General features: G+C 38.4%; 1 protein-coding gene across 1 annotated transcript in view; it reads right to left on the bottom strand.

Annotated features, from left to right (window-relative positions):
* Positions 1 to 24027, bottom strand: part of LOC306876059 (syntaxin-binding protein 5-like) — a gene marked incomplete at its 3' end in the record, with an annotated part of 142608 nt that overhangs the window by 32243 nt on the left and 86338 nt on the right. Inside the window, exons 6-16 of the mRNA XM_079426957.1 lie at positions 18471 to 18534; positions 17211 to 17294; positions 12702 to 12825; positions 11475 to 11550; positions 10730 to 10887; positions 6461 to 6533; positions 5120 to 5267; positions 4910 to 4977; positions 1861 to 1901; positions 487 to 704; positions 8 to 174 (exon numbers count right to left, since the gene is read on the bottom strand). Of these exons, the coding sequence (XP_079283083.1) occupies positions 8 to 174; positions 487 to 704; positions 1861 to 1901; positions 4910 to 4977; positions 5120 to 5267; positions 6461 to 6533; positions 10730 to 10887; positions 11475 to 11550; positions 12702 to 12825; positions 17211 to 17294; positions 18471 to 18534 (1221 nt within the window). The remainder of the gene's footprint in view (positions 1 to 7; positions 175 to 486; positions 705 to 1860; positions 1902 to 4909; positions 4978 to 5119; positions 5268 to 6460; positions 6534 to 10729; positions 10888 to 11474; positions 11551 to 12701; positions 12826 to 17210; positions 17295 to 18470; positions 18535 to 24027) is intronic.

Genomic DNA, 24027 nt, shown 5'->3' with positions numbered 1-24027 from the left:
GTCTCACTTGAGGCAAGGGATGCTGTCCCGCACGCTGTCCGGCGTGTTACTGCGGGGACTTGGAGGCTGAGGTTGGGGCGAGAGACCACTGGGGTCCGAAAAACATGGAGTGTTCTCTGTATCCGATGGAGAGATGACGTCTTCCATCTCACACTGCAGTCGCAGTTCTAGAGACTACACACACAAATGCAACACAAAGCTAATCCATCAAATCTACAGCGTGTACTCAAACTCTTAAAGGTTCGCTTTAAAGAAACAGTTCACTCAAAATGAGTTTATTTCTTCTGCTGAACACAAAAGATGATATTTTGAAAAACATCTCAGCGTTTTTTTTTGTCCATTCAATAAAAGTCAATGGTATTCAATGGTGTTTTGGACCCCATTGATGTTTATTGTATGAACAAAACATTCTTCAAAATATCTTCTTTTGTGTTACACAGAAGGCCATACAGGTTTGGAATGACACATTTTTGAGAGCATACTCACCGTGATGGTGGTGTTGGCGTCATGTTTGCTGAAGCGGTACAGGATGACGTGGGCGCTGATGCCGACTACACAAAAGATACGGCTCTGCGGGCACCAGCTGATCATCTGAATGGCATAGGGGTCTTCCTCCACAAGCTCAGCGCTGCGTCCCACATCTCCACTTTTAGGCTTCTCAAACACCTTTGACGTCTTAAGCTTATACAACATCTGCAGTGTGACTGACAGATATGGAGGTTATCACCACATCACATCTTATTACATACTGAATGTGATGCACAAGGTGTTTAAAGATAAGCAGGAAATATTAAGTTAAAGGAAATATTCTGTGTTTAGTACAAGTTAAGCTCAATCGAAAGCACTTAATAGTGGCATAATGATAGCTAAAGATTGGTGTCTAATTTAAGAAAAAAAATGGAAGAAAGGAAATTGAATGAATTTTTTTTTGTGCACAAAAAGTATTCTCGTAGCTTCATAAAATTACTGTTGAACTACTGATGACACATGGACTATTTTAACAATGTTCTTACTACCTTTCTGGGCCTTGAAAGTGTCAGTTGCGTTTCTGTATATCCAGATTTCATCAAAAATATCTTAATTTGTGTTCCGAAGATGAACAAAGGTCTTACAGGTTTGGAACGATATGAGGGTGAGTAATTAATGACAGAATTTTTTTTTTTTTTTGTGAACTATCCCTTTAAAGCTCACCGATCAATAAAGTTTTAATAATTGTTCTCATACTATAAGGACAACTGATGTCACCAGAGATAAAACTCCACTCCAGAGTGGAAGCAATTTTTTTTGATTTTGATTAAAATTACTAAAACAATGTTTGTTTATTTTTGTATTTTTTCTGCAGATGAACTTGAACAGATGAATTGTTCACCTCAATACTAGTGCTAACAAAGTAAAGAGTTTCAGTTTTTGATTTCATGCAGAGTTTAAACAGCTTCACTGCTTTAGTAAAATAATTTAACATAAGAATTCAGGTAAATGCTTTTATAAAATTATAAACTTCACATTTATAATAACTGGCGCCATTTACTTCCACTGTAAGTTCCTCAGCATTATTTAATAGAAAACAAGAAATGAATTGATTATCAACATTACAGTATGCTACAAATGCTGAGCTTAACTTGCACTGAACCTGGAATATTCCTTTAAGTAATGCCCATGGTTGTGAATCCAGCACATATTTGGTATTTGGATGTCCATTTGAGTCATAATTTGTTTGGTTCGAGATGTAAAGAATGAAATGAGAAATGAGCAATCATATGTCAAAGCATCAAGGGAGGTTGTTCTTAGTAAGAAAAAGTGAGACAGAAACAGCATGAGGCTGAAAGAGGGGAACATGCTTGTCAAAGCGAAGACACTTACTCGCCGTGGCATCCCAAAACTTTATTGATCCGTCTGCATGTCTGAAGGGGACAACAAAGAGGAAGGACAAAGAGCGATCATATGAGCCAATGAGTGTGTGTGTTAAACCGCTTAAGAGAAAGCAAGCAATGACAGCTATTGAAGAAGGAGGGAAAAAGAGGCAGAGAGAACAACACGCAGGGTCAATAGCGCTATTGAATTAAAGCGGAGAAGTGCGATACATTTACCAATGAGAGTCAAGTAGAAGGGCACATTTTAGACATCATTGACTTCAAGTGAAAACAAACAGAATAAATGCATGCTTCAGAACAAAAACAAAATCAATCCAGAGTTTTCAAGCAAATAAAAATATTATAAATGACCTCCACATGTGGGTGGAAAGTTTTACTTTTTCGAGGCAGGGGCGTGAATCTATTTTAGGTAGGAAGCGCCACCTTGTGTGGGCCGGGTTTTTTTGTTTTGTTTTTTTTTTTCGTTTTACCTGCACAACAACCCTTCTAAAGTTACTAAAGTTTAAGATAAACTTTATGCATTCCAAATTGAGGTGCAAGAAAAGCAAGCACTTTTTTATTTAAATTTTTTTTTTACTAATTTAATTCTACTAATTTCACACATACTGTAATAAGCATTTTACTTAATTTTCATAAGAAGCGTTTAGATTACATAAACATGTGACATAACAACATCATGTGACGTGGTGTAAATGATACTGTGATATTCATGACAAAAATCTGTCTAGGATGCTTGTATGTTGGACATTGTTGGTACAGTAGATACATGAAATAGACTAGAGAAAGTATGGAAGTTTAAAAGTAGTATAAGAGATTAAGTAAGCCAGTTTAAAAGTAGTATAAGAGAGTTTATTTTGTAAAAGTCGTCAGAGGTGCCCATATTTGAAGAAACACCCACTAAAGGTGGAGTATGTATGTGGAGTTGGGCCCAGTAGCAAAACAAACTTGTAGCCAATCAGCAGTAGAGGGCGTATCTACTCATGATGTGGAGGAGAGAGCGCTCAGTGCACATGATGGACATTAGCCAAGCCAAGTGACGACAGAAAGATAGAGATGGCAGATAAAAAACAAAAGAGGAAAACATCTGCGGAACAAAAGAAGGCTTACACCGTGTGTAAACCGGATGCCGCACCGCAACAGCTAAAGTCAGTCTTCACTTAGTCAGACTGACGGCTGAAGGTCTGGAATATATGGCCGTTTTCATTGGCCAAGGCCCCGCCCATGAGGCCGTTTGACCGACATGGCAAACAACCAATCATAGTTAGTTTCGTTTAGCGTCACGTTTCGGGGCGTGGAAATGTCGCCACAATAACAAACCGGTATGTGAAACTCTCGGATGTATTTTAAAGATTATATGCTGCGAACATTAAATATTTCACATACTTTTGAAAATCCAGTGTTTCGTTGACCCTGATAAGTGTTCATCGTCAAATTTTCAAATACGACAGCTTGCTTCTTTCGTGAGGGGGTTTGGCGCCACGGCATCTTTGTTTCCCGGCAGACCGAATATAATTGCGACACTCGCGTCTCTCGGAAATCCAGTTTAATTCAACCAGTCAGATGACGACTTCGACATTCCTGAATTGTTTCCAGAAAAGTGTGCCATATGCATCAGACGTTTAGCCAACGTTCCGTGGGCATGACGCCTGAGGCTGAGACTAGTCTACAATGGATGTGACAACGCAACCGTTGAAAATAATTTGAAATGTGTGTCAATTGTCATAAAGAGGAACGCGGCAGCAGTTTACTGTCGGGGATTTGTCATGCCGCGGAAAGGCACTGCATCCAGTGTAGACAGCATCGCTGATTATAATAAGTTCTATAGTATTTTGTTGCACTGCTCATGTCCGGTGTAGACACGGTGTTAAGATAAGGCAAGAAGTAGGAGCCGTGTAAATATCGGATCAGCTTTCCAGCGCTGGAGAGAACTGAAGGAGCGGGAAGGACTGCGATCAGACACTGAGGTTGCTTTGTTTTTCTCGATAGGTGAATAACATTGGTTTTGCTTTGTTTCACAGAACTAATCATCGCCTGGGTTGCGTATATGTGGGGCGGAGCTATCAAAATAGGGGCGAGACCCTTTTGGGGTCGGGGCATGTTTGTTTAGGTGATTTCAAATATCATTATTGGCTACCAGAAATCACTTACCCCACCTTTAATATATTATATCCACATATCATTCAGTAGAGATTTGACGACAAGTGTGATATTCAGTTTTTACTCCCAATATTTTTCCTTGTACCTGTCAATACTGCTGTGAGCGACAATGTGATAAATGCACAAGCATCCAAGTGAGAAAATGAAATGTGTTGCTCTGGGACAGCTGTGCCATCCAAATATCGAGTTTCATGCAAAAAAGCACACATTTTACTCAACTTGATGCTTATGTGAAATTCTAAAAAAAGCTTATTCTTCCAATGCCTAGTAACCAAATTCATCTAAATATAATATGCAATAAACAGAAAATTATTTGAACATGTTTTGTTAAATAATATGAACACTAGTTTATATTAAAAATCAAATAAATTAAAAAAATCTAATAAATGCTGTTCTTTTGAATTTTCTATTCATCAAAGAATCATGAACAAAATACATTTTCCACAAAAACATTAAGCAGCACAACTCTTTCTTTAGCACCAAATCAGTATATTAGAATGAATTCTAAATAATCATGTGATATTAAGACTAAAATAATGGCCTAAAATTCAGATTTGCCATTACAGGAACAAATTACATTTTAAAATGTATTAAAATAGAAAACAGTTACTTTAAAGTGTAATAAAACTTCACAGTATGACTGTTTTACTTATTTTTACTGTACATTGATACCTTGGTAAAAACTTTAAGTTTTTGAACTTCTTCCAAAAACATTTTAAAATTTTTACCAACCCCAAAATTGAACATAAACCTGAAGTGTATTCTAAGCTGCAATTTAAGCATGGTATGCCGTAAATAATCACATAAAAACATATAGGCTTGTTTCTGAGCTTTTAGCAACAGTCGATTTTTGATCAAATAAAGCACACACATTCACTTACCCTGTGATAATAATTTCTGGATATGTCTGTGAACCGACCGTCCATGTGCCACCACTGACCGGCCACTCCTGAACACAAACACATAAAAACTGTTTCTAAAACACTCAACTGCCATGCAAAATAGATGATACATTTTATTGACTGAGCATATCACATGAAAGGCTGTGATTGAGAAACTAATATTTAGATTAGCTAAGAACTTTGATGAACCTTGTGGCTGTAGCCAGTCTTTTTGTGTTTAGCTCCTATGGAGTAAAGCACGGGTATGATGTCGGGGGGACAGTCGGCAAAGTAAGCCGTGCACGTGACTGGAGACTCATGGATGTCCATGGGGTAGGCGTTCTCAAAGATAGGAAAACTGCAGCAGAAAGAGACTTCAAAATAAATTACAGGCATTTGTGAAACACAGAACATTTTGATTCTCAATTCTCATAAAATAGCCTATATACACACACACATTCATAACTGTACATCAACTGAAATCTGTATTTAAGCGTATTAAGTTGCTACAGATGACCATAACGGCATACAGCAGGTGTCTCCAACCTTCCTGTAAGTGAGAGCGACCAGAAGGGATAAAAGTGCTAGAGGACCACATGTTTGAAATACTTAAGAATGAGCATTATTATGATAAAAGAAACTGAGGCTATTTATAGAATGTGCTCTGTGGGCGAGTCTAAGTGGGCTACCAGGTACTGATACCCACGAGTACTGTATTGATGCCATTGGCCTACATTTATGCAATTGAACTACATTATCCATCAGAAGAATTAATAATAATAAGTGTTACTCTTATTTTTATTCTTAATAAATGTGCCTTTACCATATTGCTATTGCTGATATAAAAGTAATAAGCATTTAAATTGTACTCTATTTAACTAGAGCACAATTTAAAATTCAAGTTAAATGGAATGTATGGAAGACTGTCTGGCTCTGAGAGGGTTTGAGTACAGCAGTTTGTTTGATCCTTCAGTGTGTCCTTCTAAAGAAATGGCATTAAAGCAAAGAAAACATCTGATGTCAAACTGGCAAAGTCTCTATGGCAAGAGCAATACTTAAAAGAGTGACAAACGGCCAGTTTGTGTGTGTGTGTGTGTGTGTGTGTGTGTGTGTGTGTGTGTGTGTGTGAGAGAGAGAGAGAGAGAGAGAGAGAGAGAGAGAGAGAGAGAGAGAGAGAGAGAGTGTGTGTCAGGCTGACCTAGGCTCTGGTTCTTAATAATGACTCATTTGATGGATGTTTATGAGTGACAAATCCAATGATATTTACTCTTAACAAGTAAACACACACACACACACACACACACACACACACAGATTTAAACTCTTTTCCACAAAGCATCTTCAAAAGTAACACACACGCAGACAAACACACACACACAGACACAAAATTGATTGGGTGTAGAGCGATGTTGCCTCTGGTGGAAGTACTAGTGTGAGGTGTTGTTGGAGTACATCACATTGAGTTACATCATTCAGCCACACACACATGGCATAAAGTGTGTGAGTATGACAGTGGAAAGAGAAAGAGATGCCGGAAAAGAGATTGCTCACTTGCTCTGGGTTAGATCGACCACAACAAAATCTTTCTCCAGCAGAACCACCACTGCATATGGCTCCTGGACCTCTGTCAACACAAACACAATATCTCAACCAATAACCATCTATGAACTCAAGCCAAAGTGTGCACAAAATCATAGATTTATGATTCTAGATTTAGATTTTTTTTTAAATATATATTTTATGAATATTTGTGTTGCACAGAAGAACGTCATACAGGTTTGGAATGACATAAGGGTGAATACATGATGTCCAAATGTTTATTTTTGGGTGGAACATCCCTGTTTGAGCATACTGACCAGCCCAAAAAAGTGTTTGTCTGACCAGTTGAAGATGAATTGAGTGTTCAAAAAAACCTGTCTTAAAACTCATTATTTTTGTAATTGTCTTTATTCTGGTGGTGCAGAAATTACACACTTCAGCTTTACGCTTTGTGAGGAAAACTGATGAGAAGGTGACATCTTGAAACCAAGGTGACGAAGGCATTAATTATCTTCTCTGTGTTTGTGTGCAACAATTATGCTTTGAGGACACAGTAGAATCCATTATTCTTTTTCATGAAAACCATACAGGTGATGATTCAAGATTCAAGATTTAAGATTTTTTATTTGTCACATACGCAATTATACAGAGTATAACCAGCAGTGAAATGTAGGTTAGGTCCGCTCCAAGGACAGTGCAATTATATAGAATACAAATATTAAGAAAAGGAAAGTAGAAAGAAATAAAAGAATAAAATAAAATAAAAGATAAAAAATATAGATATAAATATAAATGTGCAGGTCAGTATGTTGTTGACTTAAATAGTAATAAAGAGGAATCTGCAAAACAATTTGCAAAAAAGTTGTACAGGGTATTTAAATAGCAGCAATATGAGGTAGAGAAAAATGATGAATAGCTTATGATATAGTGATATTAACACATTGACATGGAGTCAAGTGATGTTATGACACAGAGTTAGAGTTTAGGAGCCTGATGGCCTGGGGGAAGAAGCTCCTCCTAAGTCTCTCAGTTTTTGCCATCAGGCTACGGAAGCGCTTACCAGATGGAAGCAAAGTGAACATACGGTTACCAGGGTGATTTGAGTCCTTGATGATTTTGACAGCTCTATTTTTGCAGCGTTTGAGGTAGATGTTCTGCAGAGAGGGGAGAGCAGACCCTGAGATGCGCTCAGCTAAGTGCACAACTCTCTGTAGTGCTTTGCAGTCCTGATTGGAGCTGTTTCCATACCACACCGAGATGCACTAAGTGAATACACTTTCTATGGTCCCTGAATAGAAAGTTTTCAGGATTGCTGGTGAGACCCTGAATTTCCTCAGCTGTCGCAGATGGTACAGTCTTTGGCTGGCTTTCTTAACCTGTGTTTGGATGTGTGTAGTCCAAGTCAGGTTCTCGGAGATGTTTACACCGAGGTACTTGAAACTACTCACCCTCTCCACAGGGGTCCCACTGATCATAAGAGGAGTGTAGGGCTGCTGCTGTCTCTTCCTAAAGTCCACGATCAGCTCTTTAGTTTTGCTCACATTCAGAGAGAGACAGCTGTCCTGGCACCATGATGTGAGTCTCTCTACCTCATCCAAGTAAGCGGTCTCATCATTGTTGGAGATGAGGCCCAGAACCACAGTATCATCAACGAATTTGATAATAGATGTGTAGCTGTGAGAGGACACGCAGTCATGCATGTAGAGCAGGGGACTCAGGACACAGCCCTGTGGGGCTCCTACGTTCAGGGTGATGGAGTTTGAGGTGAACTGGCCAACTTTCACCACTTGAGGTCTGCCGGTGAGGTAGTCTTGAATCCAGTCACAGAGTGAGGAGTTTAGGCCGAGGTCTGTGAGTTTAGAAGCCAGCTTGATGGGGACTATAGTGTTGAAAGCTGAGCTATAGTCAATGAATAGCAGCCTTACATAATTCCCATTGCTGCTGTCCAAGTGTGTGAGGGGAGAGTGGAGGACGTGAGAGATGGCATCGTCCGTAGACCTGTTTGGGCGATAGGCAAACTGAAGAGGGTCCAAAGTATCGGGTATGGAGGAGCAAATGTGGCTCTTTACAAGACTCTCAAAAATCTTCATGACTATAGATGTGAGGGCAACTGGGCGATAGTCATTCAGGCAAGGGTTTATTGTTCTTTGGCACAGGGATAATGATGGATTTTTTGAATGAGGTGGGAACCACGGAGGTAGCAAGGGACTCATTAAAGATGGAAGTGAACAAACCAGCGAGCTGATCGGCGCAGGACCTCAGAACACGGCGGTTATCCCATCAGGTCCGGCTGCTTTCCTGACGTTCATTTTCTTTAGTTCCCTCCGAACCTCATCCTCTGACACGGTGATTAAAGGATTATCGCTGCTCTGCCTGTTGCTTCCTGACGTGCTGGACATAGAAGGTGTTTAACTCGTCGGCCAGCAACGGATCTGCTCTCACCTCAGCGGAGGATTTGTTTTCGGTCCTCTAGTTGGACAGGATACATGTTGATAAAAGTTCGGCATGACCTGCTTGAAGTTGGCTTTGTTAAAGTCCAACGCGATGATAAAGGCAGCGTCAGGATGTTTGTTAATGTAGCCGCTGAGCACATCGTGAAGTTTAGATAAAGCCAAGCCGGTGTCCGCCTGTGGTGGAATGTACACAGCAGTAACAATGATCGATGAAAACTCCCGGGGGAGATAAAATGGGTGGCAAATAATGGAAAGATGTTCCAGATGAGGCGAGCAGGAACGCGACAGAATGGAGATATTCCTGGGATCACACCATTTCCTTCACCCCTGGATTTACCGGCCTCTGCTGTTCTGTCCGTCTGAAAAACAGAGAAGTTATCACTCGGCATAACAGCAGTGTCCGGGGCCGAGCACATGAGCCATGTTTCTGACAAACAAAGGATGTTACAGTCCCTTATGTCCCGTTGGAAACTAATCATGGCTCTAAGATCGTCCATTTTATTATCCAAGGATTGGACATTTGCGAGCAGAATGCTCGGAAGAGGAAGACTGTGAGCCCTTTTCCTGAGTCTATCTCGAATCCCAGCACGTTTCCCGCGGTGTTTCTTGATCCTTCGCCTCGGGGGGTTATTGTTCATCTCTGCGTTCCAAAGAATCTCCAGAGGCCATGCTGGATTCGTGGCTAAAGTGTCCTGGAACAGGTTGGTGTAGCGGTTTCCAATGTCCAAAAGTGTTTCTATGTTATAGGTGATCAGTGCCGATGTGAAATGTGTAAAAAGAGAAAGTAAAGGTAAGTAAAAAAGTAAGTTAAAGCAAAATCTAAGCGGAGCGGCCTGTAGTGACATGAAGATGCAGGGCCGTGTACTGTGCTGTATATGCACTGGTTAGAATGAAGGAACCAGCAGAGAGTTGAGAGGGAGAAAGGAAGGTAAAAATGGATAACAATTGAAATCACTGCACATTTGCTGGATATTTGCCATCCCTTTACTGTTGTATTCTGGGTAACAAATTCTGTGCATGTGTGTACATGTGCTTGACAGGGCTTTGTCTGTCTCTGCTTTTCTCAAGAGAAAAATACAGATATAGCGATACACTCTTTCGCCTTGACTGAACAGAGCCGAAGCTGTCACTTCTCAAACCATTCAGAATCAGTTCCTATGTAGCATTTCACCTTGCTGATGTCAGATTCACAAATGACTTGTTCCTTTAGGTTGGATGTTTCAAAAGGTTTTGTGTAATTGATTCACAATGCATTTACAGTACCATTTAATATGTACTGGTTTGGTATTGTTTTTTTTTTTTTTTTATCCATTTTTATACTCACCAAGACTGAATTAATACAGTAAAAGAGAATACAGTAAAATAGGTAATATTATGAAATATTATTCCTGTAATGAGAAAGCGGATTTTTCTTATTTCTTATTACTATCAATACAGAAAACAGTTGCTTAAAATTTCTCTGTAGACCGTGTTATCCTTTTCACGATTCATTGATGAATAAAAAGTTCAAAAGTAATAGAAATCTTCTATTACTTTATAAATGTATTTAATGTCACCTTTTATCAATTTAATACCTCCTTAGTATGCATATTAATTTATATAAAAAAAAAACAAAAACAAAAAAAACTGTCCCCACATTTTTTAACAGCACTTGATAAAATCATTGAATTGTAAGGGAGAATTTTCTGGGGGATAAAACAATAAGTTGAGGCACATGTTAGGATGATCAAGATCAGGATCATCAAACTTTAAAATTAAATGAAATACTAATACAACACCCTAACAGTACCAGAGCAGGAGACAGAACTGACCTGTTCAGTACACTCACCGTTGAGGTAAGGCGTCTCACAGAGCACTAGGAAGTCCACTATGGGATAGTCCATCTCTAACACTGTGATGGCTTTACCATGCATGATGGTTAGGGTGGGTCTCCGTCCTGCCTTATCATACGAAAGACCCCCGGAGAAGACAATAAATGCTTCACTGCTGGAAGACAGAAAATAAAAAGAGTGTTAACTGAAAACCACATTTGTTTGTCTGAATTTCTTTCTTTAACACGTCAAGAACCAAAAGCTTATAAGAAGGCAAGTTTTATACTTCGTTTTGACATTGAACGTCTCCTCAACACATTGAAAGTGTTGTTTTAATTTAAAGTCTTTTTCAGAACCCTGAAATACTCTCTATGCAAATAGGAAGAAACAATAGGGGGAAAACAATATTACAGCCAAGCTAATCTAAAATATCATTAAAACTGAGGCGGCCACTCATGACCACTTCTTTGAACACAGCTTTGGGGAAAAAGGCATTAAAAAAAAACAAACAAAAAACAATTGCAATCAACAATGGACGTTTCTTAAAATTATGTTTTGCTGCTCATCTCCCAATGAAAACAGGCTTTATAAAAACAGGCAGTAAACTTCAATTGTTTTGTAAGATAAAACAGCAGTAATGGTTCTCGAGTGGAACTTGGACACATCTGTTGCAAGCAAATAGGAGGATTAAATTCATCCACAACACTAAGGACTGCATCAGCTGTATATTGGTCTGTTTGGGATTTTTGAGGGTTTTCTTACCTGTTTCTGGAGGTCTTGTATTCGACCTTGAGAATGGGTTTACATGACTCTTTTCTACCATCTTTCTGAGTCTTACCTGAAAAAAAGAGACTAAATGGTGAGTTCTCACTTTTTCACCTTAACCTTTCTTATGTTTATGTCCAGAACTTTCTGATTAAGAAACCACTTTCCCCAGTGTGAGCGTGTTCATCTTTATATAACCACTTAGCAGAAGGCCAGGACCCCAAATATAGCAGCAAAGATTGAGAGTGAATCACTTATTCCTGTCAAATCAAACTTCCACATACACACATACACACACGGCGAACCCACACACTGAATCATCCTCCATAATGAACACACCTGGTGAGGGGGTGTGTTTGCTGACTACGTCAGAGTCATATTTCACTAATAGATGGTGAGTCATGGGTGAAGGGGTCTTTAACTGTGTGTAGGTTTACTTATCTATACATTGGGGTAAAATGTAGCCCTAGAAGTTAAGCAAAACTGACAAAACCTTCCTTTTGGGACATTTGAAGACATTTATTGTGGAAACGATTAATAAATAAAGGCAATTTTTAATTTTTAATTCAACAAATGCAAAAAATGCTAATTTTAAAGGTTATTTGGGGTGTTGGTTAGGGTTAGTCTGGTATAAATATAAATAGCTTTATATAAAACAATATAAGGCTATGGCATGTCCAAGGATGATACACCAGCAACATTTGTTTCTTTTACAAGTTAAAATATTATATATTATATGATAGCAAAAATGCAACTGAAACTGCAACTGTAATTATTCCTCTGATTTAAATGCTTAAAAAATGACAGTATCGAAATTACGGGTCAATGCCTTTTTTTATGTCCAAGCCTGTCAATTTCTTTATAAGACATTAAAAATATAATTCATACAGAACATGACTAGAATACATTTAATTCATAATAAACATGTTTAAACCTTTCTTAATTAAAAGTAATTTTGACATTTCTGAGAAGCTTAAAATAAAAATGTCAAGAATGTGGGACCAAGTCACACCATTAACTATGCATATTACTAAAATATTGACTGTTTATTAGTGCTTTTAGTATTAGTATATTAAAGCCTTATTCTGCATGACCATATTTTACATCCTTTAGTTTATTGAGGCAAAATTCATAGTTAATAGTAAGAATTGGTCCCCAAACTAAAATGTGACCAGAACGTGTAACCATGCTTAAATGAAATGAAATAGATATGCGTGTACCCACCATGAGGGAAGGTGACTTGAAAAGGTTTGGCTGTGTTTCTCAGATTCCACATGCTCAGACTGCCGTCAGAATGGCTACACATGAACTGCCGCCCCTCATGATGCCAGCTTACTGAGTGAATGGCCTGACAGAGAGACACCAGAAGAGAAGCACATAAATCAATAAACATTTTAAATGATGGCCAGATCATAACACAATTCATTTGTTCAACTATTGCTGTGATCATTTGCATTTCAAAATTGATAATAATAATAATAAAATGTTTCTTGAGCAGTAAATCAGCAACATATGATTTCTGAAGGATCTTGTCACACTGAAGACTGGCGTAATGGCTGCTGAAAATTCAGTTTTGCCATCACTAACAAATTACATTTTAAATTATACCAAAATAGAAAAGAGTTATTCTAAATTGTAGTAAAATGTCACACTATTGCTGTTTTTACAGTGTTTTTTGATAAATGCAATTTTGGTGAACAAACAAACAAGCAAGAGGGCGGAAGACAGAGAAGTAACATTTAAATAAAGAGAAAGAGAAAAAAGGAAATTCAGAGATGCTGTCACATGTGTGTATCGTCAATTTGGCTCCGGAAATTAGAGAAATCAGAGAACTGAAGACATGACTAATAAAAGCAGTTCCTGCTTGTGAAAGTCTCTCTCCCTCACTCTTCCTCTCTCTCTCTCTCTCTCTCTCTCTCTCTCTCTCTCTCAGACCTTCATCCATCTGAGAGTCAATAATCCGATATCAGTAATTACTCCACCATCAAAGCAGCCTGATCTCCACTCATCTACTCACTAATGTCACACAGTAAATAATAAGTGAAATGATATCAGCGTCAGATTTATTTGATGTTTGTTAGGAGTGTGTATGAAAGTGTGTGCTCTATATTATTCAAAGAAGCACTCCATGAAATCAGCTGAAATTTCATCTAAATAGTCAAACATGACAGTGGTTGTTCTGTGTTCAGTCTATTTGTAGAAATGAATGTGAGGGAAAGAGATTCAACACAAACAAACGTATCCTTTTGTGTAGTGTTTTTCATTCCATTCTGTCTTTTTGCTCCCAGTTTTTCTCCTCTTCCCTCACTCTCTTTTTTCAAAGTCCTTTCTATTAAAAGTATGTTTTTTCCACACACGTGTGCATACCAGACGGGCATCTAAAGTAGCAATTAGCAGACCCCTAGACATTTCCATTTACCCACTCTGACAAATGCTTGCCGAGCGACGGTGCCTCTGTACAGGCGGCGCTGACAGATGATCAGAGGGCGCCGTCAACGAATTGAAACCCGCAGTAAAGGGTTGGAAGGAGAAAAGGGCGAGTTTTTGGGAGGTTTTATGCATGCTGCTGTGAGCCAAGGGGTGCTGTGATTGAAACATCTTTTGGAAGGATGAATGCGAGCAGCTGGCAGCAGGAGGCAGTTCCTCTTTCAGAAGAAAGATAAAGTTGTGTGCCAAGCAATGATTATGCTAAACAGATCCACATGGCACAAGGAGGGAAATTAAATCAGAAAAGTGACTTGTGCTCAGTGTTGTTGTAAATCAGCAACAGTGTGGAAAAAAATTAGCAGATGAGCCAAGTGTTTCGTACCAAAAGTAAATTTACTTGGACAACGGAGAGTGAGAAAAACGTCATTTTTTATTTATAGCCTAGTTTTCTTCTTTTGTTCTTTCTCCAATTTATTTTTGTTTGTCTTGTTTTTGGCTGAGGGCTGGATTATAACAAGATGATAAACTGGAGCTTTCGGGTCACAAATTCGCACATACATAGAGACTGTGCACCCACACAGAGACAAAGAAATAACATGAAAATAAAACATATATGTCTGTATTTTCATACATAATCACTTCACACAATTAAAATGAATGCACTTGATGTAATATATATATATATATATAGAGAGAGAGAGAGAGAGAGAGAGAAAGAAGTAATGTAGAAAAATATGAAAATATTGTATACATGGATCTAATGTGAAAACTCACATGTCTGTGAGTTTCTGTTTTTGACCTAGTTTTTGCCTGTGTCTTGTTAAGTTCATCGTCACCACCTGTTGTTTCATTAATTATCCCATTAGCCCCTGGGTTTATAAGTCCTGAGGTCCCCATTTCAGTTGCCAATTATTGTCTATGTTACACATTTTTGAGTAGACTGTTATTAAAGATTGCTATTTTCGATTATCTTTGCCTGATCTCATCTTCCTCCTTGGAGCTCCGTAACAGAATAACTGGCCTAAACTGTTTGAGCGGCGTTTTTCCCCTTTTTGTTTTGTTTAAACTTTTCCATGGACCTTCCCCCCGTAAAACTTCTCTACCTGGAGCAGGCAGCTCGCCCGCTGGAAGCTCACACCCTGGACTTCATTCAGCTCCCGTGCCTCACTCACTATCCGGACCGCTCGCTCTGTGTTTTTGTATTACATCAGGCTGAGCGAGCGGTCAAAGGCACGCGTTCCAGTGTGTGGCCCTAAAGAGGATTTCGCCACCTTTGTGGAGTGGGTGCTGGTACACAACGACTCGATGTTCACCGTCGGCCCTGTGGATGATGATTTCGCCACCAACCCCACTCCACAACTGCCAGAGACCAGCCCACGACCAGCGAATGATGCGACAGAGGTGTCACACGAGCCCACCACAGACCGAGGAGTTCGGCGCACCACGATGGAGGAACTTGGACCGAGGACAAGGTCGGAAGTTACCATCGCCCCGAAGCCTACTACCCCCTATGGTCTGACCAGGTGTGTGAGCCGGCTACACCGCTGAGCACTGAGGGAGTTTTAGTGGAGTTCGGGGATATGGAGGATCGTCCCGCCCACACTCCTACTGCCATGAGTGAGTACGAACTGGCCTCTGGTGGATATTATGAGGAACTAAAGGACATTTTCTCGGAGGACCTGATTGCCTTTTTTGTAGAGGTGAACCCTAAGCTCCCTGTTCTTCCCAGTACTCCTGTGTCTCCGCTGGTCCCGTCCAGCCCTGAATTTCCTGTGTCTCCGCTGGTCCTATCCAGCACTGAATCTGCTGTGTTTCCTGAATCCTGCCCAGCCTCCCTCTCCCGCCTCCTCACTCAACCAGTCCTTCAGCCCCACCATCGCTGATGTCCTTCAGCCCCTCTGCACCTTCCACTGGTCAACTGGATATGCCGAGTGTCTTCGGACCATCAGTTCAATCCTACAAAGAGGATCCCCTGTCTCTGCCTCAGACCTCTGCGCCCCCTGCTCCACCTCGGTCCGTCGACACTTCGGCTCCACCTTGGCTCCTCCCTCCCTCGGCTCCACCGGAAACCATCGGCCATATGGCTTCTCCGGGATCCCTCGTCCATCTGGCTCCGCCTTGGTCAGTTGTCGACCTGCCTGCACCTACGACTTCGGCTGGCTCCTCCTTCCCTCCGACTCCGCCTTTGCCCTCAGTCCCACCGGCTCAGCCTCTGACCTCTGGATTTCCGGTTCCTCCTCAGATGCTCGTTGCCGCGGCTCCTCCTCGATCTCCAGGACCATCGGCTAAGCGTGGACTCATCGGCTCTTCAGCTCCATCTGGGTCTCCATCTGCGAGGGCTGCATCTCCGTCGGTCGCCCCCAGGGTGTCCATGACTGTCAAAGCGTCATTCCCACCTTGGCTCCTCCCGCCTTCGACTCCGCCCTGGGGCCTCGTCCTGGTTGGTCTCTGGCTCAACACATGGTTCCTCCTGCTCCTGGCTTCCCCTTGGCTCCTTCCACCTTCCACTCCCCCATGGACTTTTATTTTGTTCTGTGTTTGGTCTGCCCTCTCTCCTGCTCCACTGCCTCCTCCAGAGCCCCCACCCTCCCTCCTCTGTTTGAACTCTTTATGGCGTGAGGACACGCCTTCCCAGGAGGGGGTGATATGTCACATGTCTGTGAGTTTCTGTTTTTTACCTAGTTTTTGCCTGTGTCTTAAGTTCATCGTCGCCACCTGTTGTTTCATTAATTATCCCATTAGCTCCTGGGCTTATAAGTCCTGAGTTTTCCTCATTTCAGTTGGAAGTTATTGTCTATGTAACATACGTAATAAAGTAGACTGTTATTTTGGATTATCTTTACCTGATCTCATCTTCCTCCTTGGAGCTCCGTAACAAAATAAATATATATATAATATAAACCAGCAGCAATCTTTTCCACAAAGATTGTAAGGGGCACACCTTTTTTCAACATTAATAATAAATAAATACATTTCTCAAGCAGCAATCAACATTATGGAAGAGTTCTAAAAAATAAGATATAATAATTTAGCTTTGTCATCACTTTGTCATTTAAATTACATTTTAAGATATGTTAAAATGGACAGCAACATTTCAATGTTACTGTATTTGCAGAATTGTAATTAAATAAATGCAGACTTTGTGCACATAAGAGATTTATATCCCCAAAAAATTAAATAAAATTACTCTCCCAAAACTGTTGAACGGCAGTGTATATATTATAATATATTTATATATATTGCTTTATGCAAAAAATACATTTCACCTTTGTAAGGAAGTGTAAGCGACAAACACTTGACACTCACCTCATCATAGTGTATCCTGAAGTCAGCTCTTTTGGCCCTCAGGTCCCACATTACTATTGTACCGCTCTCAAAACCTATCAGCAACTGAGGAACACACACACAGAAGAGAGAGAGAAAGAGAAACAGGAGTCTATAAATCCCAACAGAATGGCAATAAATAGCGGAAACAGAGGTAAGAGTGTGTGTTACAGATGTCAAGAGCCTTTTGGCTGTTTTGGTTTAGAACAAAACAGACACACCGGTGATTGGGCACATTTATTATTTAACTGGACATGATGGAGCAAGCGCTGATCAAAATAGACCCATGCTCCATCCTGGGACTCTTCTCTCCGTCAAAGATGTTGGGCAAAAATTGTGAATTTAAGAACTGGCTCTCTTTCAGTTCATGTGTGTGAATTTGAACTGAGCTGGCAACACACCACATGAAGTTGAATTGGAATTTAAATTGGAACGAAAGAAAAATAAATTTACTAAAATGCAATTTCATCACATTTTAATAGTTCTTCCTTTAATTCAAATTCAAATTAATCAGTCATTGGACTGTCTCTACCTCTTATAGTCTCTGCTACAGTACATTTTGTGTTTTGTCTTCTATTATTGGTCCCCAAAACCCATCCGTATCCCATAATGCATCTGATCTGCTGTGACTACAACAGAATATAACCACAGCAATCCTGCCTGATTCTTTTCCTGGAAGATGACCTCAAGGTACCCACTCCAAAATGCCATTCCTCCTCCTGGAGATAGACTATTGAAGACTTAAAATAAGTGCATGAAGTATAAATCACTATCTATTTTCATTGTGCATAAAATAACTATCCAGGCTTTCTGCCTAACATCTCCGCATACAGGGTCGAAACAAAATGAGGGTGAGTACATGATGATAAAATGTTAATTTTTTTGGCTGAACTAATCCTTTAAATGAATGCGAATTTCTGTGTTTGTGAGAGTGAGAGAGATGTTTTTAGTATGCATCTTCAATACAAGATGTTAACACCAGTAGTCGGGGTGAACATCGGGTCACATAACCAGTGCATGTGTGTGTATCCTGATGAGTGTTAATGAATCAGAACTGTGCCAATGCATGCAAAGTACCTTTTATAAAGAACTCCAGCAGTCTCACAAAGGAACACTGATGTTTTTTTCTTTTCTTTTTTTTATTTAGTAGTGGTAAAGCCTTTGTGCTCACTATAGTTTCTGAAAAGTTTTGAGCCATTGATTCCAGTGAAAAATGAGCAAAAGAAGAAATGCATTCCTCACCTTTCCCTCATCTTTTGGACTGTCACTCAGATGTACAACAGGACCTGGATGTGTCTTTGTTGATCTGAGGAAGAGAGAAAAAGAAAAATCCCTTCAAAATATAACAGGGCGATGGAAATGACACATTTTCTGTGCTTGTGGTTTATAGTTCATGTCTGTTAACTCTAAGGTCATCTATACGCTAACAAACTCATAAAAGCTGATTCAACAGATACACACATGGAAAATGTAATGTACTGAAGTCTTTCTCTTTGTGGTTTAGCAATGTGTCTTAAGCTAACTTCTATTGGCTGATTCTAAAAGCTCCTCTGGATATGCTGAGCACAAACATTCTGTTTCAACAGGAAATACATCAAGGCCGAATCATTATGTTCGCCGTATCATTTTATGGAGGAATAATAATACCGAAGTCAATGCACTAATGATCATTTCTCTGGTTTTGCAGTTATCTATTCCTTTTAGCCATAGCATAAAATTGGTGTATTGCTGTTCAAACATTAAAATGAACAAAAAATAAATGAATTAATAGATAAAATTAAGAAGAAGAAGACTTTTGTTAGACAACAAGTTACTGGTAAATGCTAGAAAGGTCTGAAAGTGTTTTCAGCAGATTTGGACACGTCAAGGTCTTCTTTTCAGAAGTATTTCAAAAGCAAAAAGCGACAGGTCGGAAAATGTGCTCTGGCAGCCTCCAGTGAAATGACTTCCCTGGTATTGTGTGAGGATGTGCCAAGTACAAGAGAGACAGAAAAATAGTAAAGCGACAGTTAGAGCGAGAAGGCTACAAAAGACTTTTATACAAGTACACACACACACAGATGTCATTCCCATTCAGACCCATGCTCAACAGAACTTAAAAGTGGCACTGGACTTTATGGTACAGAACGGCCCATCACACCTGGTCTTCAAAACTCCACACTTTAACACACTCCACACACATAACACTGACACACTTTTTATGATGCATTTTTAGCACCACTAACATAAAAATATAACATAATACAAAAAAAGTATAATAGTTACAACTCTTTAATTGAAATAACAACTCTTTTGTGCTTATCATTAACATGTTGGCATATTTCTTTAAGCTATAATTTGTCTTTCCTGGTGTTCTTGGCAAATAGAATTTAAGAATTGTTCCATTTTTAGGTGAAATATAACTGGCTGAATCCTTCAGAAGACATACTCGAAATTCAGTAGTTGCAGTTCATATAGCCATGTTTTCTAAAACAAGACACTTGGAATGGCCACAATGGATTTAAACCAGCTTGTTATTTATTATAAAATAAAATAACTATTTGCAAATAGACCTAACATTTATTTTAAGATGTGATACTGTCCTACGAATTAAATGTAAAACTATTATTGTAGAAAAGAATGTTAAAAAGTTGATAACCCACTCTGTATAGACCTACTCGAAATTCTGTCATTGTCTACTCACCCTCATGTCACTCAAAAACTTCACAGATCCTATGGAGCTATTATTAAAGTGTCAAAGCTGCTATTTTTCATACAACAAAAACATGGTGATCACTTGTCAAGTTCAAGTTGCAATTGTTCTTGGATTATTTAAAAAAAAGTTATATATTAGGTTGGGATTTGAACTTTGGAACGATAAATGAAAACTGCACCATGAGACTAACATGTCTCACACATATATGTGTTTTGGCACCAAGTGAAGCAGGACTGCCAGTCTGCCTCCTAAAGAAAAAATATGATGCCCCTGCATATACACATACACAACAGATGCACACCTCTGTCTGTCTCTGCTATTGTAAATGTTATTTGACTAGACGTTACAGAGATGCTTGGCCAACCAAAGCCAAAATAGCCCATAAGGCCTCCAGCCATATATTGAATTCTGGCACCAAAGCACCATAGCAGCAAAGAAACTCATTTAGCCAACTAATCAATTGCCATGTATAAAGAAAATAAAAAATAAGAAACCATATATATATATATATATATATATATATATATATATATATATATATATATATATATATTAGTGCTGTCAATCGATTAAAAAATGTAATCGCGTTAATCACAATCCAGGACTGTGATTAATCACGATTAATCGCAAATTTAAAATACTAGGATTTACCTGTAAATGTGTTGAAATAAAGAAATGCATGACAAACTACTTTAAGGAAACAGAACCTTACACATCTCCGCCAGGTATGAGACATAACGTTAATCCTTATTATTATTATTTTTTTTTTCAGCCATTATCAGCCTTTATATTGGCAATAAAACGTTTACCAAGCCACATCGCTTCAATCCCAGTATACATTTACCCAACTATTATCAAAAGTATTTCTAAATAAATACAACAAAACATTTTCTTGCGGCCTTACATGAAGTATTATGATAAAATGCATTATGAAGAAGAATTAGACCTGTTCTGCAGGTGCATTAGAGCTAACATTTGCGTCATGCTACATAAGACAATTTATGAGATTAATAGTACACTTTTACTCAGAAACCACCATCGAGTGTTTGTAATAACTTGCTTTTGTGATCACATGTACACTTTGGGGGGCCGTGGTACATTAGAAAAGTAACAAAGACGCAACCCACGGCTCTGAAATTTTTCCCGCGACTGCATTTTCAAAATAGCCCAATTGTGCGGGAAAACCGCGACCCTGGCAACACTGGTTCCCTGTACCTTTATCAAATATGAGTATACATCTCTCTCTCTCTCTCGCTCTCTCAATTCAATTCAATTCAGAAAGCTTTATTGGCATGACAAAAACATACATTTTGTATTGCCAAAGCATTATAACAACATAAAAAGTGATGAAATATCTGAACATTTAGTAAGCCTAGAGAAAATAATAGTAATAATGAAATTAAATAAAAAAAGATAATATTATATAAACACATGGCTAGATATAGCAAAACAATTAATAAACTAATAGTGTTAATAAAATAATATTAATACAATAAATAAAGAATTATAATAATAAATAAAAGATTATACTACAGACATCATGTAACAACTGAACTTAGAAATTTGAACGTTGTATACATTATATACTGTAAAACAAAAAAAAAGTTGAGCCAACTTAAAATTTTAAGGCAACAAACTTCAGCAGATTTTTGAGTTTTCTCAGCTTGTTGTTTTAAGTTTATACAACAAAAAGTTGACAATCTCCTACAAAAATAAGTTGAGAGAACTCAAAAATCTGCAAAAAGCTGGTTGCCTTAAAATTTTAAGTTGGCTCAACCTTTTTTTTTACAGTGTATACATGTGTGTAAGTCATTGACGTTGACAGCCCTAATATATATATATATGTATATGTATATATATATGCCTTATCTGGCTGGCTTCCCATTAGAAACAGAGTTATCACACGTCCCCTGCAGAAAGCAGAGGATACTTTTGTCAACTCATCATTCTTGTATCAATGCTGCTGAGGTTGCAAGAGATTCAGTTGCCTTGAGCAAAATAAGGTAACAACAGGACAAGTGCACAAGCTAGAATGTGACCTCAATTCTATGATCGCTCCACTCACTTACTTGCAATGTAAACTCATACCAAAGAAGTCTATAAAATGTTGCATTTTCATTCATCTTAATGGCAGGTCCAATTATTCTTAGCTGTTAAAAATGAAAGAAAGTCAGAATAGTCACACACACAAATCTGTAGATTAAATGGTAAAGAAGCACTATGCTTGTCAACTAAAATACATGTCTTTAGAAAATTCAGCCGTCTGGGCTCAAAGCAAAACAAAGTCTGGTAGGATCTTTTGAAGTGCTACTTTCATGTCTAAAGCAAAAATACAGCTGTGTTTATTAATTATCAGACTTGGATTTTGTTGCAGCTCTTTTCAGAAAAAAAATGTTGACTTTGATTCTTCATATTAAAATTAAGCAATGAAGAGGTATTCAGCAAATAAAATTACGGTGTAGATATTAACTAAGGTGTATATAAATGTATACAGCACATCTAATCTACCAGACAGCTTTTTTGTGCTGTTACATCACATCGGCTCACAGCCACAGCACAAACGCCTCATCCACTTCAGTAGTCCTTCATCTTCAGCTTGAAGTCCCTTTGTCTACTGTTTGCTTCTCACATGGACTGCTTCGATCCACACCAGTTCTCATAATCGACTGACCTTCAACTCCACCAGACCACGACCTGTCCATCATAATAACTCCATTTCTGCAACGGCTCTTTTCTTGACTCTGGGATTAAGCAGTGCTTTTTTTCTCTTGTGAAGCCTCCTCTTCCTAATTCTTCATTTTATACTAGTAAGCTTTAGAGCTCTGTAAAAGGGATTATTGTTTTATCTATTTATTTTATAATAATTTAATTAATATTAAATAATATAATAGAATTTTTCTAAACAATTTTTTGGTTTATAAATGAATATCCATTAGTATAAGAGGACTGCACATTTTTATCAGTATACACTAAATACAATTTTAAAGAAAATGAATAAAAAAACATGAGCTACTGTTAATATTTTGTCATTTACCTTTTTTTGCATTTTTTAACATGCATACCTAAATGAGTGATTTAAAAAAAAAAATCAGTTCATTTACATGAATTCATGAATGAATTAAATGAAGTAATTCACTAATGCCAGTCTGACTTTGGTGGTGTAGTTATTGCATTTACCAGCTAACTATTGGGAATTTGTTGGGAAGATGACTCCACGATGAAAATCAAACAGTTTTTAATCAGCCAGTGAGACATTACCACAAGAGATAAAGATAAAAGGGTGACCTTTGGAGAGCGTTTTGACCACATACTGGTTCAAGAAATGATGAAAAAGAGTGATTATATTACTGAAAGACAAAAGCAGAAAGGATATAGGACAGATATGTCATCCCTAAACGAGTCACTGTCTTGCTGGGCTTCAAATTTAATTTGAATCTGATGGAATGTCCAGTACAGTGTTGATTCTCTTCTCAGCTGTACTTTGTCTCTGCTCACTCTATGAGACCTGTTATTGCGATCTAACACACTGATAGTCATTGTGAGAGTGCCATAATATACTCCTCTTTCTCTCTTCATCTAGAAGAACACACAGCAGGCCATTTAACTTTCCTCTCAAATAAATTATATCTTTGTATAATAGGCTTTTTTTCTTTTAACTTTCCACTGATTATTTCCTCCACCTCCTTTGGAAAAAGCTATTAAAATTATTATTTAAATGATTTTGGGACCGTTTTGATTTGAAAATGTGCAAATGGTCTTCCTCAAACACACATACTATGAATTTACTGCATTTTGTTTTTTTTTACTTTTCTCTGCAATCGGTTTTATCTTTGTATAATAGACATTTTGTTTTAAATTTCCTTCTTTTCACTGAAGACTGCTTCCACCTCCTTCTCAATATGCTATTGAAATCAATTAAATCATTTTGGGATGTTCTAACTTGAAAATGTGTGAATTTTCTATCTCAGACCTACAGACTATTTTATTCTTCTATTTATTAATTAAAATTCCTCCCCAATCAATCATATCTTTGTATAATAGGTTTTTCACTTTCTTTCTTACCACTGACTATTTCATCCACCTTCTTTTCAAAAAGTTCTAGAA

Source organism: Barbus barbus (genome assembly GCF_936440315.1).
Source record: "Barbus barbus genome assembly, chromosome: 10".
NCBI lineage: Eukaryota > Metazoa > Chordata > Actinopteri > Cypriniformes > Cyprinidae > Barbus > Barbus barbus.
The sequence above is the reverse complement of the archived record's forward strand: the minus strand, read 5'-3'. Positions and strand labels throughout refer to the sequence as shown.